The sequence below is a fragment of the Pithys albifrons genome, chromosome 21 (genome assembly GCF_047495875.1).
Source record: "Pithys albifrons albifrons isolate INPA30051 chromosome 21, PitAlb_v1, whole genome shotgun sequence".
Classification (NCBI taxonomy): Eukaryota; Metazoa; Chordata; class Aves; order Passeriformes; family Thamnophilidae; genus Pithys; species Pithys albifrons.
Genome location: NC_092478.1, coordinates 998465 through 1018903, shown reverse-complemented (window position 1 = coordinate 1018903; position 20439 = coordinate 998465). Strand labels below are relative to the sequence as shown.

The 20439-nt window shown below is 47.2% G+C and overlaps 1 protein-coding gene across 1 annotated transcript in view; it reads left to right on the top strand.

Annotated features, from left to right (window-relative positions):
• Window positions 1-19965, top strand: part of PHF12 (PHD finger protein 12) — a 31585-nt gene extending 11620 nt beyond the window's left edge. Inside the window, exons 3-15 of the mRNA XM_071575078.1 lie at window positions 2705-2777; window positions 4352-4739; window positions 5288-5408; window positions 6380-6512; window positions 7210-7374; window positions 7988-8149; window positions 9215-10031; window positions 12076-12192; window positions 13460-13603; window positions 15546-15644; window positions 16189-16271; window positions 18074-18212; window positions 18803-19965. Coding sequence (XP_071431179.1) covers window positions 2705-2777; window positions 4352-4739; window positions 5288-5408; window positions 6380-6512; window positions 7210-7374; window positions 7988-8149; window positions 9215-10031; window positions 12076-12192; window positions 13460-13603; window positions 15546-15644; window positions 16189-16271; window positions 18074-18212; window positions 18803-19137 — 2776 coding nt within the window. The 3' untranslated portion in view covers window positions 19138-19965. The remainder of the gene's footprint in view (window positions 1-2704; window positions 2778-4351; window positions 4740-5287; window positions 5409-6379; window positions 6513-7209; window positions 7375-7987; window positions 8150-9214; window positions 10032-12075; window positions 12193-13459; window positions 13604-15545; window positions 15645-16188; window positions 16272-18073; window positions 18213-18802) is intronic.
• The last annotated feature ends 474 nt before the right edge of the window (window positions 19966-20439 follow it).

Below are 20439 nucleotides of genomic sequence, written 5' to 3'. Positions count from 1 at the left end.
TGAAGAATGTGGTCATACCTAGTCAATTAAAACAGCATTCTTTAGTGCTTCCCTGGCTTTCTGCTGAGACCCAGGCAATGCTCTGTGCTTGCTGCGAGGCCAGCAGTGCAGGAACAGCCTTCATCAGTCTTTGTTAGCACGGTGAGCTGCCTTGATGAACAGTTCATTAACCAGGAGAGGCAGAATCAGTCTTTTAATACACTTGCTATAGCAGCCAGGCCCTGACAGTGAGCAGAAAACCTCAGGAGGTTTGTCTGAGCACTAAAACCTTGCTGCTGGTCTCAAACAAATCTTTCCCCTCCTTCCACAGGCCCGTGGGTAGCAGCATTCATTCAAATGCTTCTTTAATAGTAGTGTGTATGTGGGATTTCATGGTTGTGGAGTAGATAGTTTGAACACAACAAATGGGGCAATAACACCCACACTTGAGAAGAAGAAACCTGTTCTGACTCTTCCAGGCACCTCTCAAGGTTCACGGGGGTATTAATTGTTTCATTGTAAAACGCATGAGGTTGAGGTAAGAGGTAAAACAACCCCCCGGAGGCGCCTGGCAGCGCGTGGATCCCTGGCACGCCTCGGGAGGGGGCAGACGTGTTCCCAGCAGTTCAGGCACGCTCATGGGGAGCTTCGCAGGGGGAAAATTCACTGGGAACAAATCAAAGGGTTTTCTTCCCCTGGGGTGCTGGGAGGGGAGAGGGGAATGGGTCAGATGAATCCATGCTTGCTGTAGCTGCAGATCTAAGAGCTTGGTTTCTAGCGGGAGTAAAACCTGAGCTATTGCAGGATCCACTTTAGGACTCAACATGGATTTATGCTGCAGCAAGCACAAGGGGATCATTTGTTACTCTCCTCCTTCCACCTCTTCCTTCCCTGCTCCTGTTAGCAAAAGATTAGTTTGGGGCAGGGGGGAGTTACTGCCTCAGCCAAGCGTTTGAGGCTCCGTGTGAAGCAGGCAGTACTGGAGGCTTTGGTGCTCTCATCTAGAGCCTGATCCCTTGTTCTTCCAAGTCCTCCAGGAAATGAGAAACATAAGCTGCAGGTATGTTGGTGCATATATGCAGAGCGCTGTGTTTCTGGAGCGCCTGGAACACGGAGGCCTCTGAAACCCTGCACTCCTCCTCAAAATGGCTGCCAGATGTGTTGGCTCTACTGAATTCCCTGGAGCCTGACACCAGAAATGCTGAGGTTATTACCAGCTTGGTTCTTGCAGTGCTGTTCCCTCAGTCTCCTGGGCCCTGTGCTGCAGGAGCAAGCGTGACCCCGGGTGGCCGCGGTACCTGCAGAGGCCGTCGCTGGCAGGCGGGCGAGCTCGGGGCACGGCTCGCCAGGGCTCTGTTCAAACAAAGGAAGCGTGTTTGTTTTCACAGTTCAGGCTTGGGAGCCTGGGCTGGGATCCTGTGCCATTTCCCTGTGCTAGGAGCAAAATTCTTGAGGGAGACAGCCTCTCCCTTTGCTGCAAAGCACAGCTCTTCCTGGCCAACAAATACTCATCCTCTTTGCCTTGTCAGGACCGGGGACTTTGGAAAGCTGAACTTGGATTTGATTTGATATCTGTCTGTAGGTGCAGTGTAGACATTCCTGAACTACAGTCTGGTGGTCTTGGAAGCTCCTTGCTGGTGTGGCTGCACTACTACTTGGTCCCCTTGTGACCCTGTCAGTCCCAGTGGATCCCTTGTAACTTGCTTCTAGTCAGTGGAAAATGGAGCTTCCAGATCTTACAGTAGTGCATCTATCTGAGCATTCAGCCCAAGAAAGCAGACTTGCTGTGCAGGTACCCCTAGCAAAAGAAGGCAGAAGTTTTAGAAGTATTGTCTTAAGCCCCAATGCATGGTAACTGGCTATTTTTCTGCCAGCAGGTACACTTTCCCTGCCACAGTCAGCAGTTAGTTCAAATAACAAATCTGAGTGATAAAGAGGTGTTGGGAAGTACTTGAGTTAGTAGTAGGATCTCTAAGGAAAGTGTATCATCTAACATATGCTGCTCTGCCTTTTACTGAGGAAAAGTGTTTCTCAAAATAGTCCTCCTTACTCCTTCATCTAATTTGCCTGGGTTTATTTGTAGCATTGAAAAGAGAATGTCATTTCCCTGAGACACAGCTTTTATAGTAAGTGCAGATCCATACGAGTAGGATGGATCCTGTGCTTTGTAGCCAAGGCAAGCTGTATATGGTGACACTTTAGGAGTATTTGGGTTGTCTTAAGATAGAAAGTGGTTTCCACCATTAAGTGAGTGTGCCCAGGGATGGAGTACATCAGAATCAGTGGGTAGACTTCATGGCAGCTTGTTCAGTTGGACTCACTGCAAATCCAAGGAATGGAAATGCCTGGATATATGACTGTGCTTGCTGCACAGGAATCTGTGCAGTCTTACACAGAGTAATCAGGTTATTTAAGGAGGTGTGGTGCTGGGGGGAGGTATGCATGTTGCACACTAGTGAATCTTCCATTTATCTTTGCTGTTCAATTCTAAGAGTGTTCTGACACCGTGGAGCTGAAATGGGTGTCATGGAAGACTGGCTTCTTGGAGGTGTCTGGCTAAGGGGATGTATGGGGGAGCAAAGCCAGGGAGCTTCACCATAAATAAAAGGAAGTGCCTGGGAGCGGAACCTGCGGAGCTGCCCTGACTCGGGCTGTGTGTACGTGAGAAGAGTTCCAGAAATAACAGTGAATTACAGCAAAGCCTTGCTTTGTGTTTCTCTCGTAGCAACCCTCCGCTCAGCGAGGAAATGCTGCCGCCGGGGGAGTGGATGTGCCACCGCTGCACCGTGCGCCGCAAGGTAAAGCCTCTCCTCAGACACCACCCCTGCCCTTCCCGCTGGCCCTGGAAACCTGAATCCTCTGGCTCATACCTGCCTCTCCCCTTAATGTGTGCATTCACCACCAGAGCTGCTCTTTGTGCTTGCAGTTGCAAAGGGCTTTGTTAGGAACAGGCTTAAAGAAAACTGAGGGGTCTTGATGAGACCGTCATGATAATTTTAACCTTGATACCAGGAAATAAAACTGAAGTGCCTGATATGTTCTTGTTAAGCTGTGCCTTTTAAACTGTTTTCCTTCCCTCCGTTTGTGGAAAGGAGGGAGAGCTGAGGCACAGAGGAAATGGGAATGGCTCCTGTGCTCAAGCAGGTGAGCTGTCTACAGGCAGACCAGGAATCACATTAATGCAGCTTTGGCATCAGGGCTGTGATTCTGGTTAATGTGTGTTTTTTAGAAGTGTGACTTCACAGCAGTTGCACATCAGCAGAGGGTGAAATCACAGTGAGTTATGATTTCCTGGGCTGTTGAACAGGATGGGGAGGAGATGATTGGGCAAGATTGTGGCTTGTCTTCTTTCTTGCCCTGATGCTGTGTCTCCAGGAAGCTGTCTAGCACAATGTAAACATCTCATTGCGGTGACCACGTAAGGCTGCATAGCAGAGGGTTTAGAAACTGCACCAAGCTCTCTAGCAACTGTTGTTCCCTTGAAGTGACACCCAAAACAGATTGGAAGAAAACTGTGTGCTCAGCCTTTTGTTCTTGAAGTGATTGCCTTGTTATGTTTCCAGGGTGCTGTTCTGCCATCTGCCAACAGTAAAAATGAAGGTCGCAAATCAAAAAACAAATAATAAAGTAGAAAGAAGGAGAGATGAAACAAAAAAATATCCCAAACTTTTCTGTATTAAAAATTGCCTGACAACACTTTGCTCCTTTTGCAGACCATGTTAGTGTGGAGTAGATGGGCTCCTTCACACAGGTGATGCTGTCAGGCCCTGGAGCAGTGCACAGTTGCCCATCCTGGGCCATACAGCTTCCCCTCCTTTTGCAAAATGGATCTCGTGGTGATGGCAATGTACAGTTTTCCTCTGCTGCAGCTCTCCCTGCCCATCTTGCTCAAGATTCCTGTCATCAGGAGATAGCAGAGTGGTTTTGTATAGTGTGCTTGTATTCTCAAGCTGCCCTTCTCAGCCCCTGATGGTTTGAATGCAGTGCCAGGGTTAATAGACTGCATCAACAATGAACAGTCTGCCATGGAGCTTCTCAGTGTTGGTAGTAAAGTAAACAGTTGTCTGATTTGTCAAGTGTTTAGGACTAGAAGCTGTGAAATGTTGTCCTGGTCTGGTCTCAAATATGGCTATCCTGAAAGGAGAGACACGTGCTAACGTTCTTCTCTGTGCTTGGTTCTCTTCAGCTCTCCTGTCACCTGTATGTTAGCAGCAATCAAACTGTTCTTGCTAGGTCAAGGCTTTAATGACTTCAGTTGTAGTGAGTGGCTTGAGCGTTTTCAGATGCTGTTTATCTTCAGTCACATATTTGTCAAGGTTGATGTGCTTTGTTTGTGGCCTCCATGATAAGCCTGCCTATTCATCTCGTGCAGAAGCGAGAACAGAAGAAAGAGCTGGGGCAGGTAAATGGATTGGTGGACAAATCTGGGAAAAGGACCACCTCCCCCACCAGTGACGCAGACCTGTTGGACAGGTCTGGCAGCAGCATCAGGGCTAATGCGCATGCCAGGATCTTGGAAAGGAGAGCAAGCCGGCCTGGCACTCCCACATCCAATGCCAGCACCGAGACCCCCAACTCAGAGCAGAATGATGTCGATGAGGACATAATTGACGTGGATGATGACTCTGCCATTGCAGAAATGGACTGTGGGCAGCCCCAGCTGAAGCGACCCTTTGAGCTTCTTATTGCTGCTGCCATGGAAAGGAACCCAACGCAGTTCCAGCTGCCGAATGAACTGACCTGCACCACAGCACTTCCAGGTGAGCGATGGCTTCTCTGCTGTTGGTGAAGATGTCTGCAGTTGTATCCTGCTGCCACCCTGCCTCATTTCCCTCTTGGCTCTGTGTTAGCTGGGCCTCCAGTGATGCTCAGTGGTGAAAGCAGAGGGTACAGAAGTACCCCTGGCTCTCCTCCATCTGTCCCACAGCAGATGCCTTTCGGATGTGAGCTGTGGGGACCACCACCTCCATCAGCACTTGTGATAAATGTTTGTTGTTGTCACCTTCATCTAGGTCATCAGTCTGGAAAAAAAATTGGTTGTCAAAATACTTGTTTTACAATACAATAATATAGTAGCAAAGTAGTGATTAAGCATATAGGATGTCACTGAAATGATTGAGTATAAAATACACCTGTCTTTAAAGACAGTCTCTGTCACTTAAAGCTAGATTTAGTGGTTGATAAAGGTTGCTTAAGCAGCAATCTTTGCCTTTTCTGTTTGCCTCTGTCCAAGATTATTACATATATCTACCAGAAATCAAATCTCTGCTATGTGGATAACCCAAAGCCTTTTAAAATTTGCTTTCAGGTACTAGTAAGAGGAGGAGAAAGGAAGAAACCACGGGAAAGAATGTCAAGAAAGCACAACATGAGTTAGACCACAATGGTTTGGTTCCCTTGCCAGTGAAAGTCTGCTTCACATGCAACAGGTACTTGACTCTTCCAGGGAAGCTGTCTGGTGTAGCTGGATCCTTCACAGGAGCAAAGTTCATGCTGAAAAAAGTAGATGACCTGTTCCCTTTTCCATTCTCCTCCATTACTTGCTTGCAATCCTCTAAATAAATGGTGGAATAATCATTTCTAAATAGCAGGTGTTCAACTATGTCAAGTGTAGCTGTGGCTTCTGCAGCCCTGCATGTTTTAAAATGTAGACTGAAGACTGACAAGATTGAGCCATTTTGTCTTTAGAATTTTTTCTTAATAGAAAAATACTGAAGTAATGGGGGTTTAGGAAATGGAGATGTTTGTTTATGGTTTGTGAAGGAAGTATGTGAGGAGGTGACCTTTAGGAAATAGAAATCTATGGAGAGATTTATAAGCCCAAGGCAAATAGGAATATTGTGCTGAAAGTGTAAATCCAAAAACCAGTACAAAATACTGATGGTTTTTATAGCTGCATAAAAAATGCACAGATCAGTCCCCATTCAAAATGTCAGTGAAAAGGAAACCTTTATTTCAGGAACTCAGTCAGAGTGAGTTTCTTGAATTGGGACGGAGACTCCGGTGGGCTTTTGTGGCAAACAACTGAGAACTTTGCCATAGAGCACAGACTTCTTTAAAGCCTGGGGATTCAGATGTAGTAGCTTTCTGGAGTTTGAGATTTGTTCTGAGAATACCTTGTTGAAGTGCATGTCCCAGCTTCACACATGATTCCTCTCAGGAAACTTGGCAATAACCTCAATCTGAGATTTCCTTTTGCTCTAAAGGAGTGCTTTTGCCTTGAGTTAGTCTTGCAGAAGGTCCATATAAATCAAGTTACAAATCTGAATCCAAATTTTTGGTGCAAGCAACAGTGTCGGGTAATTGGTGGGGAAAGATAAGCTGAAGTGGTTAGCCAAGCTTGCTGGAATGTTCTGTTTCTCTTCTGTATGGGGATTAAGATTTGACTCTCTCTTTACAGGAGTTGCAGAGTGGCACCTCTAATCCAGTGTGATTATTGCCCACTCCTGTTCCACATGGATTGTCTGGAGCCACCGCTTACTGCCATGCCCCTGGGTAGATGGATGTGCCCAAACCACATAGAACACGTGGTGGTAAGCAGGACTATGATTGCAGTGTGGTAACCGGATGCTGCAGTGGAACCTGGCAGGTCCATTAAAGGACAAAATACAACAAATGTAAAACAGCTCCTGAGCTCTTATTGCTCCCTGTAACGCTTGTAAAGCTCCTGCTGCAAGCAACGCGCTCTCCAAAGGAATGTGATGCTGCTCTCTGCAATAAGATATAAAGATGGGGGAACTCCTTCCTGTAACTGAAGCTGACAGCTCAGATTGTGGCTCACTGACAGCTTGTATAGTTTTTGACTGGACTTTTAAGATCTAGATGAGCTTCCAGAACTGGGATACAAAGCAGCACAGTGCTACAAATAGGGGAAGTAATTCTTTGCATGCTTAACCCAAAAAACTTTCATTCCAAGAGGGAGTTTTCATTTGTGAAAAAGCAGTGTACTTGAGACTTAAATACTCAGGAAACAGAGGGCTGAAACAAAGGGCTTGTGCCCAGACAAACTGCTTCAGAGAGCATTGATGCTGCTTAGTCGGCCTCTAAATGCTTTTGTATTCATCTCCAGCAATGTGCCCTTTAACAGAAATGGTTAGTGTTGCAGGAAACAAGTAGTCTAAAGCTGAGCTGATGCTGTACTGCCAGTGCTACGAGGCGTTATGAAAGTCTTAGGGTACGTTAGAGTGACCTGCAGATCCCTAACTCCTGTGGCATTATCTGATCACCCAGCTGAACCAGAAGAACTTGACCCTGAGTAATCGGTGCCGAGTATTTGACCGGTTCCAGGACACCATTTCTCAGCACGTTGTCAAAGTGGATTTCTTAAACCGAGTCCATAAGAAACATCCTCCGAATCGCAGAGTTCTTCAGTCAGTGAAGAGAAAAGGTTTGAAGGTATGTTTCTGGGTGAAAATCCCTGTGTTTATATTCTAGTTTGGAAGGGAAACCAGCACACCCCTTAGGGATAGCCCCTTGGGGAAGGAGGAAGAGGGTGGGGTCCAAATGAATGTGGTTTTGAGAGGTCTGGGAGTCAGCAGTTACTTTGCACTACCTTCAGGATTTAAGAAGCAATTTTTCCTTCAACAACAAGGCTCAACTATTACAAGTAAGCCTTTAAATCTTGCAAAAGCATAGAAGGTACAACACGAAACTTCCCAAAGCAAGCCCTGCAGTCAGATTTGGGGCTGCTTTGTTTGCTGCCAGAGTGCCTGAAAGCTGCCATACAGGCTTCCCTTCTTACTTGTCTTTTTTGCATGACTTCTCTTATGCTGTAGTCACCATGTTGTGCTGTAGTCATGCCTGACCTGAGGGAATAAAATCTTTTAATTTCAGCATGGCTACATCAATTTAAAGTACTCTGTCCTTGGTACTTCTAATGTACTGTCTGCAGGGTTCCTTTGGGTGAGAAAGCAGCAAACATGAAGCTTAGTGCTGATCAGGCACTTTGTTTAAGTAGTCATTCTTGAGTAATTGTTCTCATGTGTGATCTTCTTTCTCTGCAATGTAGGTTCCTGATGCTATAAAGTCCCAATACCGACTTCCACCCCCGTTACTTGCGCCTGCAGCGATTCGAGATGGTGAGCTGATCTGTAACGGGGTCCCTGAGGAACCCTTGCGGAAGCACCTTTTGAACACTGAGCACTTAGCCAGCCAGACAGAACAACAGGAGGTAAATGAAGTCAAATGCTTGGACTCGGTGTTTGTAGTTGCTTTGGAACAAAGATCCTCTTCCATTTCAGTCATGATGGAGCAGTTGTCTAGGAAACCAATCTCAAACTCATGTCTGAAGGTGATAGCTTGTCTTCTCTCTGACACCCTTGCCCATTAAAACTTCACTTTGGCTTTCCAGGTGAGATGTAAAATTCCTCATTTGACACTTCAGGGGAGTCTTCTGTCCTTAGGAGTGAAGTCAAGGGTTTTCTGTCTAAATGTTATCTTTATTTCCTGGCTGAAGGGAAATGCTTTCCACTTTGACTGTGTAAGGCTGTCTCTGACACATTTATGTATATGTTAACATCACGTTTCTGGGCCACTTTTTATTGTGGATGGAATTGGATGTGTAAATCAAGGTCAAATTAGTGTTTAAATCTTGTATGAAACTTCTGGCCAGATTCCACAGTGTGAAGGCATGTTGCATTGCAAACAGTGATGAAGTCCTTCTGTTAGCTCAGACAGAACTCTTCTGTGTGGCAGGTGCACATCCACTGTGGAGCTTAGAACATTGAATAAACCTTTTGCTCTTCCTCCACCTCGTGTAAAAGGAAAGGTGCTCTTCACCCCAGCTTTGGCAGGTGACTCCCTGTACGTGAGGTAGAGCAGCATTTCTTTCCAGCATGCCACAGATTAAGTTGAAGGACTGTGTTGGGATAGAAGCCCAAGTTAGTGAAAGATGTGTTTTGTACTAGCTGAAGAGTTGCAGCACTTAACAAGTGAAGAGGAGGAGGAGTTTGGGAGTCAGAAAATGTTTCTGCTGCCTTCTCCTTCCTTTAATCTCAGCCTCCCTCTGTCCTGTCCCCAGCACAGAGATAAACAGTGTGCAATTTTGGTTGGACGTTTGTACCTGTGGACAAAACTTTCTCTTGGCTGTAGGTGAGCAGTTCCAGGCTGCATCTGAGCCGTCAGCAGCACAGCGAGGCAGCCGCACTTCCTCGAGCTGGGTGAACAGTGGAATAAGTGTTGAGGTTTGGAGCACTGCTGCCTCCTGAGCTAACCTGCACTTTTGTCTTCCTTCCAGTGGCTCTGTAGTGTTGTTGCGCTCCAGTGCAGCATATTGAAACATTTATCTGCTAAGCAGATGACTTCGCTTTGGGACTCTGAACAAACAGAGAAGGCTGATATTAAGCCTGTTATTGTGGCAGATGGCTCGCTCACCAACCCTTACCAGGCAGCTGACAAGGCACCCACACCTTCCCTCTATTCCATGTCATCCTGCACCTCAGGGATTACCACCCAGAATTCCTTGAGCTCCTCACAATCCCAGCAGACTTTGTCACAGGAAGATGTCAACTGCAGCTCTTGTATAGATAAATCCAAGAAGGTGTCTTCTTGTGGGACTTCGAATGGGCCGACAGCCTCTGACATTAAAGTGAACGGGCCTCACTTCCATGGTGTTTCATCTGAATCTTCAGCACAGTTGACTGACTCCCAGAGGCTAATGGGCTCTGGGAACACAATACCTGTTTTGTCTCATCGGCAAACGTGGCCTCGGCCCCTCACGCCCCCAGCGAGTTGTGGACTTCTGAATCACACCATTGGAACCATTGTCAAAACGGAGAACGCCGCAGGACCCGTTTCTTGTGCACAAAGGGGTTCTGCGCCAGTCGCGAGCTTGCCCACCTCCATATCGAGCTCCTGTGCCAGCCTGGAGACCACCAGCACTTTGCAAAGGAAGAATGTGCAGACGCAGATCGGGCCGCCGCTGACGGCAGAGCTGCGGGCCGGGGGCTCCCCGCTCACCGCCACCCGGGCGCTCACCCCTCCCCAGGCTGCAGGAGATGGCATCTCGGCTGTTGGGGCCACAAACAGATTCTGTTCACCAGCACCACCTTCAGGTACGTGCTGAGCCGCTGACCTGGGCCCCGGGGCTGAGAAATGTTCAGGCCAAGCCTCATTCAGAAGCTCAGGGCTGTAGAAGTGTGCCCTCATTTAACTGGGAATGAAGCTTTCTGTGTAGGGCCAGGAGAAGTTTATTTGGTCTCTTCTGTCTTAGGTCCCTTTATGGCAGGCACAGGATGTATTTTCACTGGCTGCATATACCTGAGGGAGGAACCCTGTCCTGACAAGCAGGATAGTAGGTCAGTTTAATTCTGGAAAGTAACAATAGTTTTAAATCATTTGGCTGCTGCTTCACTGTTTCAACAATGGCTGTTTTAAAACCCCAGTGCTGCTGTAAAGCTACTGATTTGTTTCAAGTGGCCATTTGGATTGCAGGGTAGTCAGTCCTCTTCACAAGAGCAGCTCTCTGGCATCTAATCCAGAGTAACTGTTCAGGCAGTGATTGTGTCCCTTAGTACAGGTGTGGTTGGAGTCTTCAGCTGCACAGCCTCGATGATGGAGAAATGCAGGCTTGGGAAGCTGCGTTGTGCTCAGGACCTGCTGGTCTGATACACAGGGTGGTTATGGACTTGGATATGCCAAACATCCTGAGTTATACCCAAAAGACTTGCAAATTAGTAGCAAGGTATATATTAAAGAGTGTATACCCATTTTTCAGTGTAGTAAGTCAAAGATGTTGATGGATGTTGATGTCAGAGTAATTGCCCACAGCTCCAATTTTGCTAGAATACACTTTCATTTACAGCATTCTCCTCCCCTTCCCTTTCCCCACACCAGCTCAACACTCAAACTAGCAAACCCCTTGTGCATGTTGGGTGGAAAACGTCACTGAAAAACATGCAACAGAGTTGTCTGTCACTCCTCATGCAGTTCCAACCTGCTCAGTGTCAGGCTTGTGTGGAGTGGCTCAGGTCTGGTGACTGCAAAGCAACAGAGGCAACATACTTTGTAATTCTCTCTAAAAGTCCTCAATGAGTAACTTCTGAGCTTTGCCTCATGTTTGCAGGCAGTCCTCAGGTACTTGGCCTCCTGGCTTTATTGCTAAATAAACTTGGTTACTCTGGGGCTGCTGATTTGACCATGCTCTGCTTAGAAATGCAAGGCTGGAAGAAGTTCTGGCAGAGTAAATGAGACCATATTATAGCAAACTTCTTCCTTGTGGTTTGAAGAGCGCTGCAAACCCTGTGTAATTTTGCAGTTACTCAAGGCATTAAATAATTGCCTTTGGTGCAAAGCTTGTGTTCTACAAAATACAGTTAAATCCTGACTTGGTGTGGTGGCTCTTGGGAAGGGTGTAGATATTTAGGTTTTCTATCTAACACAATGCATATATATTTATAACAAAAATTACTTTGTGCAAATCTTGTTGAGTACCAAAACACAAATCACTCATGACTTTTTTTGCATCAAATTTCAGGCTTATAGTAGTTATAAGCAAACCAAGTCAAGAAGATCTGTTATCAACAACACATTAAAGGGATTTTGTCTTCTGGTGTTTGCCATTGCTTCTTTTTGCTGCATGACCACTGCCAAAGCAGGAATATTTTATTTTGTAAATAATAAAATCTGCTTACAACTGTCACATTCCTCCTGGACAATGATGTGCATCCCAGACTTTACAATAGTGTAGAAATAAAAATAAGGCAGTTTTACTTTCTGTATATGTTCACCCCTAAACAAGCTACTTGGCAAATGTCTCTTAGGTTTAATAAGTTCTTCAAGCTCCTGGGGAGCTGGTGCTCATCTTTCCAGTGTCTGTAGGACATCACAGAGAGTAGGAGCTTAAGAGTATAGGTCTAGAGTTCCTGCAGCAGTTGGTGGCGAGGCAGAAGCTGCAGCTGGTTCTGTGTTGGAGGCACACACAAGCACTCCTGCGAGCAAAGAAAGCTCCTGGCTGCAAGTTCAGGCCTTTTTCGAAGCATGACTATGAGCAAAATGAGTCATTTGGAGCAGCTTGGCAGCCAGGGCAGCCCGAGGGCCGGGTGCATGTCTGGCCAACGTCACAGTGACATCTCTTCTCTCCACCATCTCTCCCTGCAGATGGTAAGGTCAGTCCCAGCACCTTGTCCATAGGAAGCGCTTTACCCTCATCACTCACGTCGAACTCCTCAGCTATGTTGGACTTCACCTCTTCCCTGAAAGCGTTTATGGATGGTGGTGAGTATTTAATTCATTTGCAGGCTCTGCTAGCCCTGTGTGTTTGCTTCCCTAAGGCATTCCCTGCTTGAGGAAGAGTTCCAGAGATAAAGGGTTGCAGTCAGGTGAGGGAGGGGCTGGGTGTAGATTACCTTAAATATGTCACATGCTTCCCTGCTGGTGGTGTTGCCAAGGCAGCAAGGCCAATGAAGTGTTTCTGCCTGAAGCTTTTCTGGGGAAGGATCTTATCTGGGCTGCTTTCCAGGTGGAATTCACATGCAGGAACCTGCAGCCCTGCCATGTTTTGGTGCTCGCTACAATCTAGAGTTGTTCTCAGCGGGGTTAAGCCCAGCAGCAATAGATCTTGTAGCGGGGCAGTCACCTGAGTGGGGATGCTGTAATGGGGCTGTTAATTTCTGATTTATTTGTGCTTCTGTCAGTCTCCTAGACTGGCCTAGGGTTTATTTCCTTTTGTTGCACTTGGCAAGAGGTGCCAAATGCTGGTGAAGTGCCTTCAGGAGGGGATTGCTGAGCAGCAATCATCAGTAGCACAGTGAGGGTGTTACCAGAGGTGACTTCTACATCTGAAGAGCAGCCTTTCTGGCATTGCCAGTGTGACTCTTTGCTTGGGTGAACCCCAACTGCCCAGACTGCCCTCTCTGCTATTGGGAAAGGTTGTTGCAGCAGCTCTTCCTCCTCTCCTTGCCATTTTAACTGTCACTGATGTGGAGAAAGCTCTCGGAAGAAGAAAGCAGACCTCTGTAGGACTTTATAAATACTTCAGAGGTACCAGCAGATCTGCTTTAAAGCTCATTAACAATGTTGTCTGAATTGCCCTGTTTGGTTTAGTTGACCCTGCAATGAGTGGGTGACTCCAGTATGAACCTGTAGCAGCTTCAAAGGTGGTCACAGCTCTCTGTGATGCAGGGCTGGCCTTTCTAACTGGGTAACAGGAAGGACCCAACATGCTGCCCAAAAAGGTGCAGTGGCCACCTCTGCAGACCTGTTGGTTCTCAGCCAAAATAGCAGATTTTCAGCTTATATGAGTCCTTGTTCCCTCAAGCTTCTGCTTGCCCCCTCAGCTGGATCTCTCCAGCCATGGCACTTTCCTCACACTCTGCTTACAGGAGATACATGAAGTAATAGCTCAGCTATGTGTAAGAGCCTTGATATTGCAGAATGGTCAAGTCTTTGCTGTTGAAGCAAATGGCAAGTTTAAAAGTCCACTGCAGCTCAGATTGCACCCTTTCCATGAATAACTTACTAATTGCTTTTTGTTTATTGACAGAGATTGAGATAAATATGCTGGATGAGCAGCTGATCAAGTTTCTGGCCTTGCAGAGAATACATCAGCTCTTTCCTCCCAAAGCTCAGTCTCTAGCGAGCAGTGTCAATTCCCATCAGCAAACTCCTGTGGGAAATCACATTGAAGGTAAGAACAGCCCTAGAATAGTTGGGTTATGTTGAGCCATAGCTTTTTGATACTCCCTTGCCTATTCCTTGAAGGAGATCTCCCTCTTCTTCTGGTATCTGCCTATTGCTGCCTTTGGCTTTTCTTTCCTCTCATCCCCCCACTCTGGATGATGTCCACTGGTCAGAAACTCCTTCACCTTCCTCTCCTTAATTATTTGCAAGTTTCAGCAATGGAAATACTTCCAGTAGCTTCAGATTTTCTGTTGGAAATCTTTAGTGAAGTTGTGTTTTATTCATCTTAGAATTACCAAGAAATGAGAAGGTTCAGCTTAGGTGCTTGGTGGGATTTTTGTCCTCATCTTCGAGATGGGCAAGAGAACTCTGTGAATTCCTGCTGTCTCTCTGGAGAAGCTGCTGAAGTTTTGTTTGTGAGACAAACACAAGAGGAGGAACTGGGGCACAGAGTATGTGTGTGACATTGTCAATGCCCATTCAGAATAATGTCATGGTCAAGCTGAAACCATTAAATATGACTAATGCAAATAATGGAAAACAACTTACTGGAGATCTCCAGATTCCTGAGTTCAGCTTTGGCTTTGTTTAGGATCACTGCTGTCACCTAAAGCTGCAGGGCAAACGTGTTCCTCTGCATGCAGCCAGTCAGTTTAATCTGCTTTCAAGCACTAAGTGGACAGCCTTGCTGTGGAAGCAGTTCTCTGCTCCCCCTCTGCTATGCCTGGGGGTAGATATCCCAGATAAGATCTTTGGAACTCACTCAGTAATCTTTTTCTGAAGCTCTGTGCTTGCCTGCTGTAGCATCACAGCATTCCCTGAATGCTTGTCAATCTTCTTGTGATCTGCTGTAGGACACAGCAGCAGGCTGTGGTATGAGCTGCCTTCCTGGTCTGGAATTCTTCAGCAGTCTGCCTTTCTCAGGGCAGATTGGGGCTGTCTTAACCCATCACCCTTTTTGGGCAGGAAAGATGCATCCAACTGACTGTTCAGCATTGCTGATGAAAATTTAGACCCAAAGCCTTTAGTGATCCCTCAGAGCTAGACAGCTGAAAGGGCTCCTGCAGGGCAGCTGGGCAGAGGTGGAGCTGCACCAGCCATGCACTCGGTGTGGCCACTGTTCCTGACGTAGGTGCCTCTGCAAACAGTCTTTCATAATCCTCATGTTCTGTTCTTTCATTTCACGCTCTTGCTGTAACAGTGTCCTGCAGATGTGGTGTCAGGAGAGGCCTCAACTCAGTGTATAAGGGGTTTACCTCCAAAAGACAGTGCTGAAATCCTGCCTAGTGTGTATGGCCCACTGAAGTTCAGTATCTGTTCCACAGAAGGTTTTCTGTCCAGTTAACATGGGCGTGAGGGTGGGTGATTTGAACTTGGAGCTGCTCTGGGGGCTCAGCCCTGGACCAGCCATTGTCCCATGAGCCATAGGGACCAACCTGAGAGTAAAGGAGTCTACTCAGTAAATCATCCCGTCCTGGGAGCTGGGTTGGTCCCTGGCCAAGCCCTGTTTCAATCCATGTGTTTTTTCTGCAGCTTCACTAGAAGTGAAATCACAGTTGTTAAGTTGGTGGTGTTCCCCAGCACCAATTTTTTTTAAGTGGCACTTTTGACAGGAAAGGCTGAGCTCTTTGATTACCCAGAGTGGAAGAGCTTAAGCAGAAGCCAGTGGTAGGAGGCTTGTGTGTTCCTCAGCATGACTCCATTGTGCACACTCAGTGTTAATGCTCCCCCATTTGCATGGCTTCTGTGGGTTATTGGAGAGAGCAATTTTCTCACACTGGCAAAAAGATATTTAATGCACAAACATTCCTAGAGGGTTGAGAATTAGAGTTTAGGCCAAAGCCGACTGCATCCTCCTGAGGATCTGTGCTTTCTGGGCTGGGGACACTGGGGTCAAGCAGCTTTCCCAGCTGATAACATTGTTCAAGTAATTTCTTTTTATCTTGTAGTGCAAAAGAAGGAAGTGCAAGCCCGGGCAGTGTTCTATCCTCTGATGGGCCTGGGGGGTGCAGTCAATATGTGCTATCGAACCCTCTACATTGGGACAGGTGAGTAGCCCTTTCCTGCCCTGACCTTTCAGAATCAAGGTGGTTCTCCCTGGCCCTCCCTAAGGTGTTTGCCAAGTGGGTGTCAAAGGAAACAGACTCATTGTGGCCTCTGGTACTGGGATTCTGCACTCCCGAGAAATGTGGAAATGCCCCACGTGCTTCAGCCTGTGTGGAGTGGCACCTTCATGACCTGGTGTCACAACTAGAACAGCTGTCCTGGACATTCAGTGCCTGACTGATGGAGAGAAGATTTATGGTTTGCTTGCAGTCTTCCCTTCTTGCTGCTTAGATTCTTGTGCTCTGAGTAGACCCAGTAGCAGTGAAATGCTCTTCAACATTCATGGAGCTGCTCTGTCCCTTCCCCCACTGGAACTTTGTTTGGTGGCTTATCGCAGCATTATTCATGCGGTCCTGGGAGCAGGACAAAGGCAGTTGCTCCCCTGTTGTTTTGCTAATTGAAGTTTAATTCTGTCTGTTGTTCTCTGATGCCTGACAGGTTTTTTTTCCAAAGCAACTGAGCCTGTTTTGTCCTCTCCCATGACAGGAGCTGATATGGATGTGTGCCTTACAAGCTATGGTCACTGTAACTATGTGTCTGGCAAACATGCCTGTATATTCTATGATGAGGTGAGTGCCTGCCTGGGGTTTTTTATTATCATTACTTGGTGTGCATGGCAGTGGGAGCTGGAGATGCAGGCAGCAGGTTGTCTTTGTGTGGTGCTCCTTTGTGGACTACAAAGTCAGAGCCAGGGCTCAGTGTTTCACTCCAGTGAAGGCTGTGTCAGCCTTTTCTGTCAAACCCTTTTCTGAAGCCCAGAGCTCTGCCAGCTCCATTCCTCTGAGCTGAGTGTCCGTGGGCCAAGACTCACCACGGGTCAGCTCAGAAGAGAGAAGTCATAGCAATGGTCCTATGCTTTTGGATCCAGGTGTGTTGTTAATAAAATCTAAACTCTACATGTCAACATTGAACCTCAGCTGTAACAAATCAGGAAATTGCTCTGAGTCGCTCGTTTTCAGGAGTGATGGGGGAGCAAAGCCTCGTACTGTCTGTAGTGCTCTGTATAAATTCTTTATTTAGCTAAAATTCTGGTGAAGCTCACAGCATAAACAGAAGCCCACAGTTTCTTCTTAACTACAGCCCAGAGATTAGTTTGTTCTTGAGGTAAACAGAGCAGCAGGCCTGCCAGTAACAGCACTGCTGGAGATGTCTCTTAGCATGGAAACAGACTTTGAAGCAAGATCGAGTCTTTTATACCACCATTTGTCAACGAGCTCCTGAGCAGGATCCAGGATTAACCCACAGCCAGCTCTAGCCATTCCTCCAGTGCACTACAAGCTGCAGAACACACTCGGTAATGGGATCCAGGCCATAAACCTGTGTGGAAGCATATACAGTGGTCAGTCCTAAATCAGGCTCTAGGCACTGACCTTCCACACTGCAGCAGGTTTTCTGTTGCTGTGGTAACTCTGGAGAGGAGAATTCTCCTTCCTTGAGTTCTCTTTGTTAGTTCTCCTGCAGTCTAGCAACTTACTTCAACACTTACTCCCCTGTGCATGGGGAGTTTTTGTAACTTGATTAAAGCTCTGTAGTCCCTGGGGGACAAGCTCTTCAGCTCTCAGATGATTCCTGTGAGCTAACCTGAAATCTCCTCCCCTCTGTCAACATCCTCTGCAAAGCTCAGCTGTGTGTGATGCTGCTTGTGTAACGCTGTGTGTCATGGCAATGTCTGCTGGCATTTCAGCACCTGCACAAGGCCTGAGCTCCCGGGCTGCCTCTGTCCTGTGGCCACTGCAGCACGTGGCATCCCGTTTGCCATCTTGTGCCTGCTTCCCAAAGCACATCTCTTCCTGCCAGGCACAGGTATTGGGCCAAGTTTGCATCAGGTGTGCCTGTAAAATGGTGTGCTTGCTTTGTGAGATCAGCTTGAATATCCTGTTTCCAAAAAATATGTTGGACCAAGTGCAATAGGTAAAACTCACTTCCCTTTGGCCCTCCTGCCCTGCCAGGAAGCAGCTGAAAAGGTGGTTCTTTTGTGAGCATGAGCCATGCAAGCCGCAGGATATTTAACAGCTCTTTTAACCATCAACGGTGCTAGAGAGGGGTTGTGATTCAGTGCTCAAAAAGGGTGCATGAACAGAAGCCCTTCTGAGTGACAGAGGGCAGGCTTAGATTGGATAATTCAAAGAAATTCCTCCCAGTGAGGATGGGCAGGCCCTGGCACAGGTTGCCCAGAGAAGCTGTGGCTGCCCCATCCCTGGAAGTGTCCAAGGCCAGGTTGGACAGGGCTTGGAGCAGCCTGGGACAGTGGAATGTGTCCCTTCCCAGAGCAGAGGGCTGAAAGAAGATGAGCTGTAAGGTCCCTTCCAAACCAAACCAAACCATTCTGTGACTCCATGTCTTTATTCCCTGCTCCTCCCTTTTCTTTCAGAATACAAAGCATTACGAGCTGTTGAACTACAGTGAGCACGGGACAACTGTGGACAATGTTCTGTATTCGTGTGACTTCTCGGAGAAGATGACGCCCACTCCTCCCAGCAGTATTGTTGCCAAAGTGCAGAGTGTGATAAGTGAGTGTTGAGGCAGAGCCAGCCCCATGTACCACCACAGGGCGATTTTGGAGGGGGGTGGGAGTGGGTGAAAACCGATTCCTTGTCGGTGCCCATTGTTCCACTGTGGCTGCTGCACCTCTTGCAAAAAGGGGAACCTCACCCAGGCCTCAGCTGGGGTTACACAAGACCTTCTCTGCTCTGCTGTGAACACCACTGCAGCCTCCAGTGCTGGAGGGACCAAGCTCCAGGTCCTGGCGAGCAGCCCTTTGGAGCAGCCCTGAGGTGTTTCCCCATGCCATGTGCTTCCTTGCCAGGCTGAGAGAAATCTGGGCTGTGCTGCAGGCATCCCATCCCCACGTGGCTCACTCCTGTTCTCCACCTGATCAGCTTCCTCTTTCTGGGCTGCCAAAATAGATATGTAAATGCCTCTAACTCTCCAGGACTGTGAGGAGATTCCTGTTTCCCTCAGATCAGCTGCTCACTGCAAACTGCAATGCCTCATGGCTGAAGGATTTTACCTCTGAGGCACCTCAGCAGTAACCCCTGTTGATGAAAACAAGCTGCTGCTGACCTGCCTAAACCTTACCATTTTTTTATTCTTTTCTTAGAACGACATAAAAGCAGAAAACAAGAAGAGGAGCCACATGAAGAAGCTGCTGTGATGAATTCACAGGCACAAGGGCAGCATCGGAAACCTTGTAACTGCAAAGCCAGCAGCTCCAGCCTGATCGGGGGCAGCGGGGCGGGCTGGGAGGGCACGGCCCTGCTCCACCACGGCAGTTACATCAAGCTGGGCTGCCTGCAGTTCGTTTTCAGCATCACCGAATTTGCGACCAAACAGCCCAAGGGGGACACTGCCTTAGTACAAGACATGGACTTGGAGGAGAAGCTTTCTCTGAAACCCCACCAGGTGCCCGTGCTGCGGTCCAACTCAGTTCCCTAGGAATTTTTAGGATGAGAGCTTTTGGAGTAAGGAAAACACCCTCAGACTCTTGCAATGCAAAAATGTACAAACCGAGGTGGGATTTTAATGTGTCGGCCCAGAGACTGTTCACGCGCCGTTTGCATGAAATGAAGAACGTTTAACTTTTTTTAATTTTTCTTTTTTGCTCAAGTTTTAGGGGCATTTGCACATATATTTGTACTATACATTTCATTTTAAAAGGAAAACTGCAGTGAGAGCAGGACGTGTCAGAGCGAGGGGCGACCGCTGTCTGACTCGAGGACTCTCTCTGACAGATAGTTCCCATGCAGTTGTAAAATAATCAGAAACTTGTTCTATTTTGTGCCAGTGACAATAGTTTTATATTAAAAGAGAAATACAGTTTTCATACAGCAAATCTATACAATATCATTGTTTTATTTAATGTAAAGAAGCGCTCTTCTTCCCACAGTTATTTTTTCCCATCCCTCCCTGCTATGGTTGCACTACAAGTAGCTACTGTGTATTATGGGCAGTGAGAAATGAATTCTTTTCCTGGTGTCCATCCTATTTTTTTTTATTTCAAATAAGGAAAAGTGTTGGATTCTGTGTAAATACATCAGTGATGGCATTTTTCAATGTTTTAAAGCTGTGTACAGTGCTACATGTGGTATGACGTTCCTCAAATTGTCTATTGTAGCAGATCGTTTGTCGTAACCTGTCTGTCTCTTTTGTTTCTCTGCCACCTCCCTGCAGCAGAACAGATAGTTCCACTGTACATAGTAATTGTAACGTTTTAGACTTTACAGAAACTTTCCTGTATTCTGTATATAAAAAAAAAATACTTCACATTCTGTTTTCTCGACTGTCTGTCTTCACTCGTGTCACCACAACCTGGAGCTTCCCGAGTGTCTGACCACAGAGGAGGAGCTGAGGTGGGAGACAAGGCTGGTGTGGGATGGAAGGAGCCTGGTGTCCATCTGTGGGGATGTGGTGGGATGCTGGTGGTGTGGGAGGACTGGAAGGGGATAAACTCATCAAAAATGGGTTTAGCGGGGAGGGACTTTTGAAAGTCATCTAATGCAAGCCCTGCGGTGAGCAGGGAAGTCTTCACTTGATCGGATCCAACCTCAAATGTTTGGGTTGTGGTGCATCCAGTTCTGGGCTTCTCAGGACAGGAGAGACAGGGAGTGCCTGCAAGCATCCTGGAAGATGAGGGGACTGAAGCACCTCATTTATGAGGGAAAGCAGGGGCAGTTGAGCCTGTTTAGCCTGGAGAAGAGCAGACTCCTGGGATCTCCTCCACGCATTTGAGAATTGAAG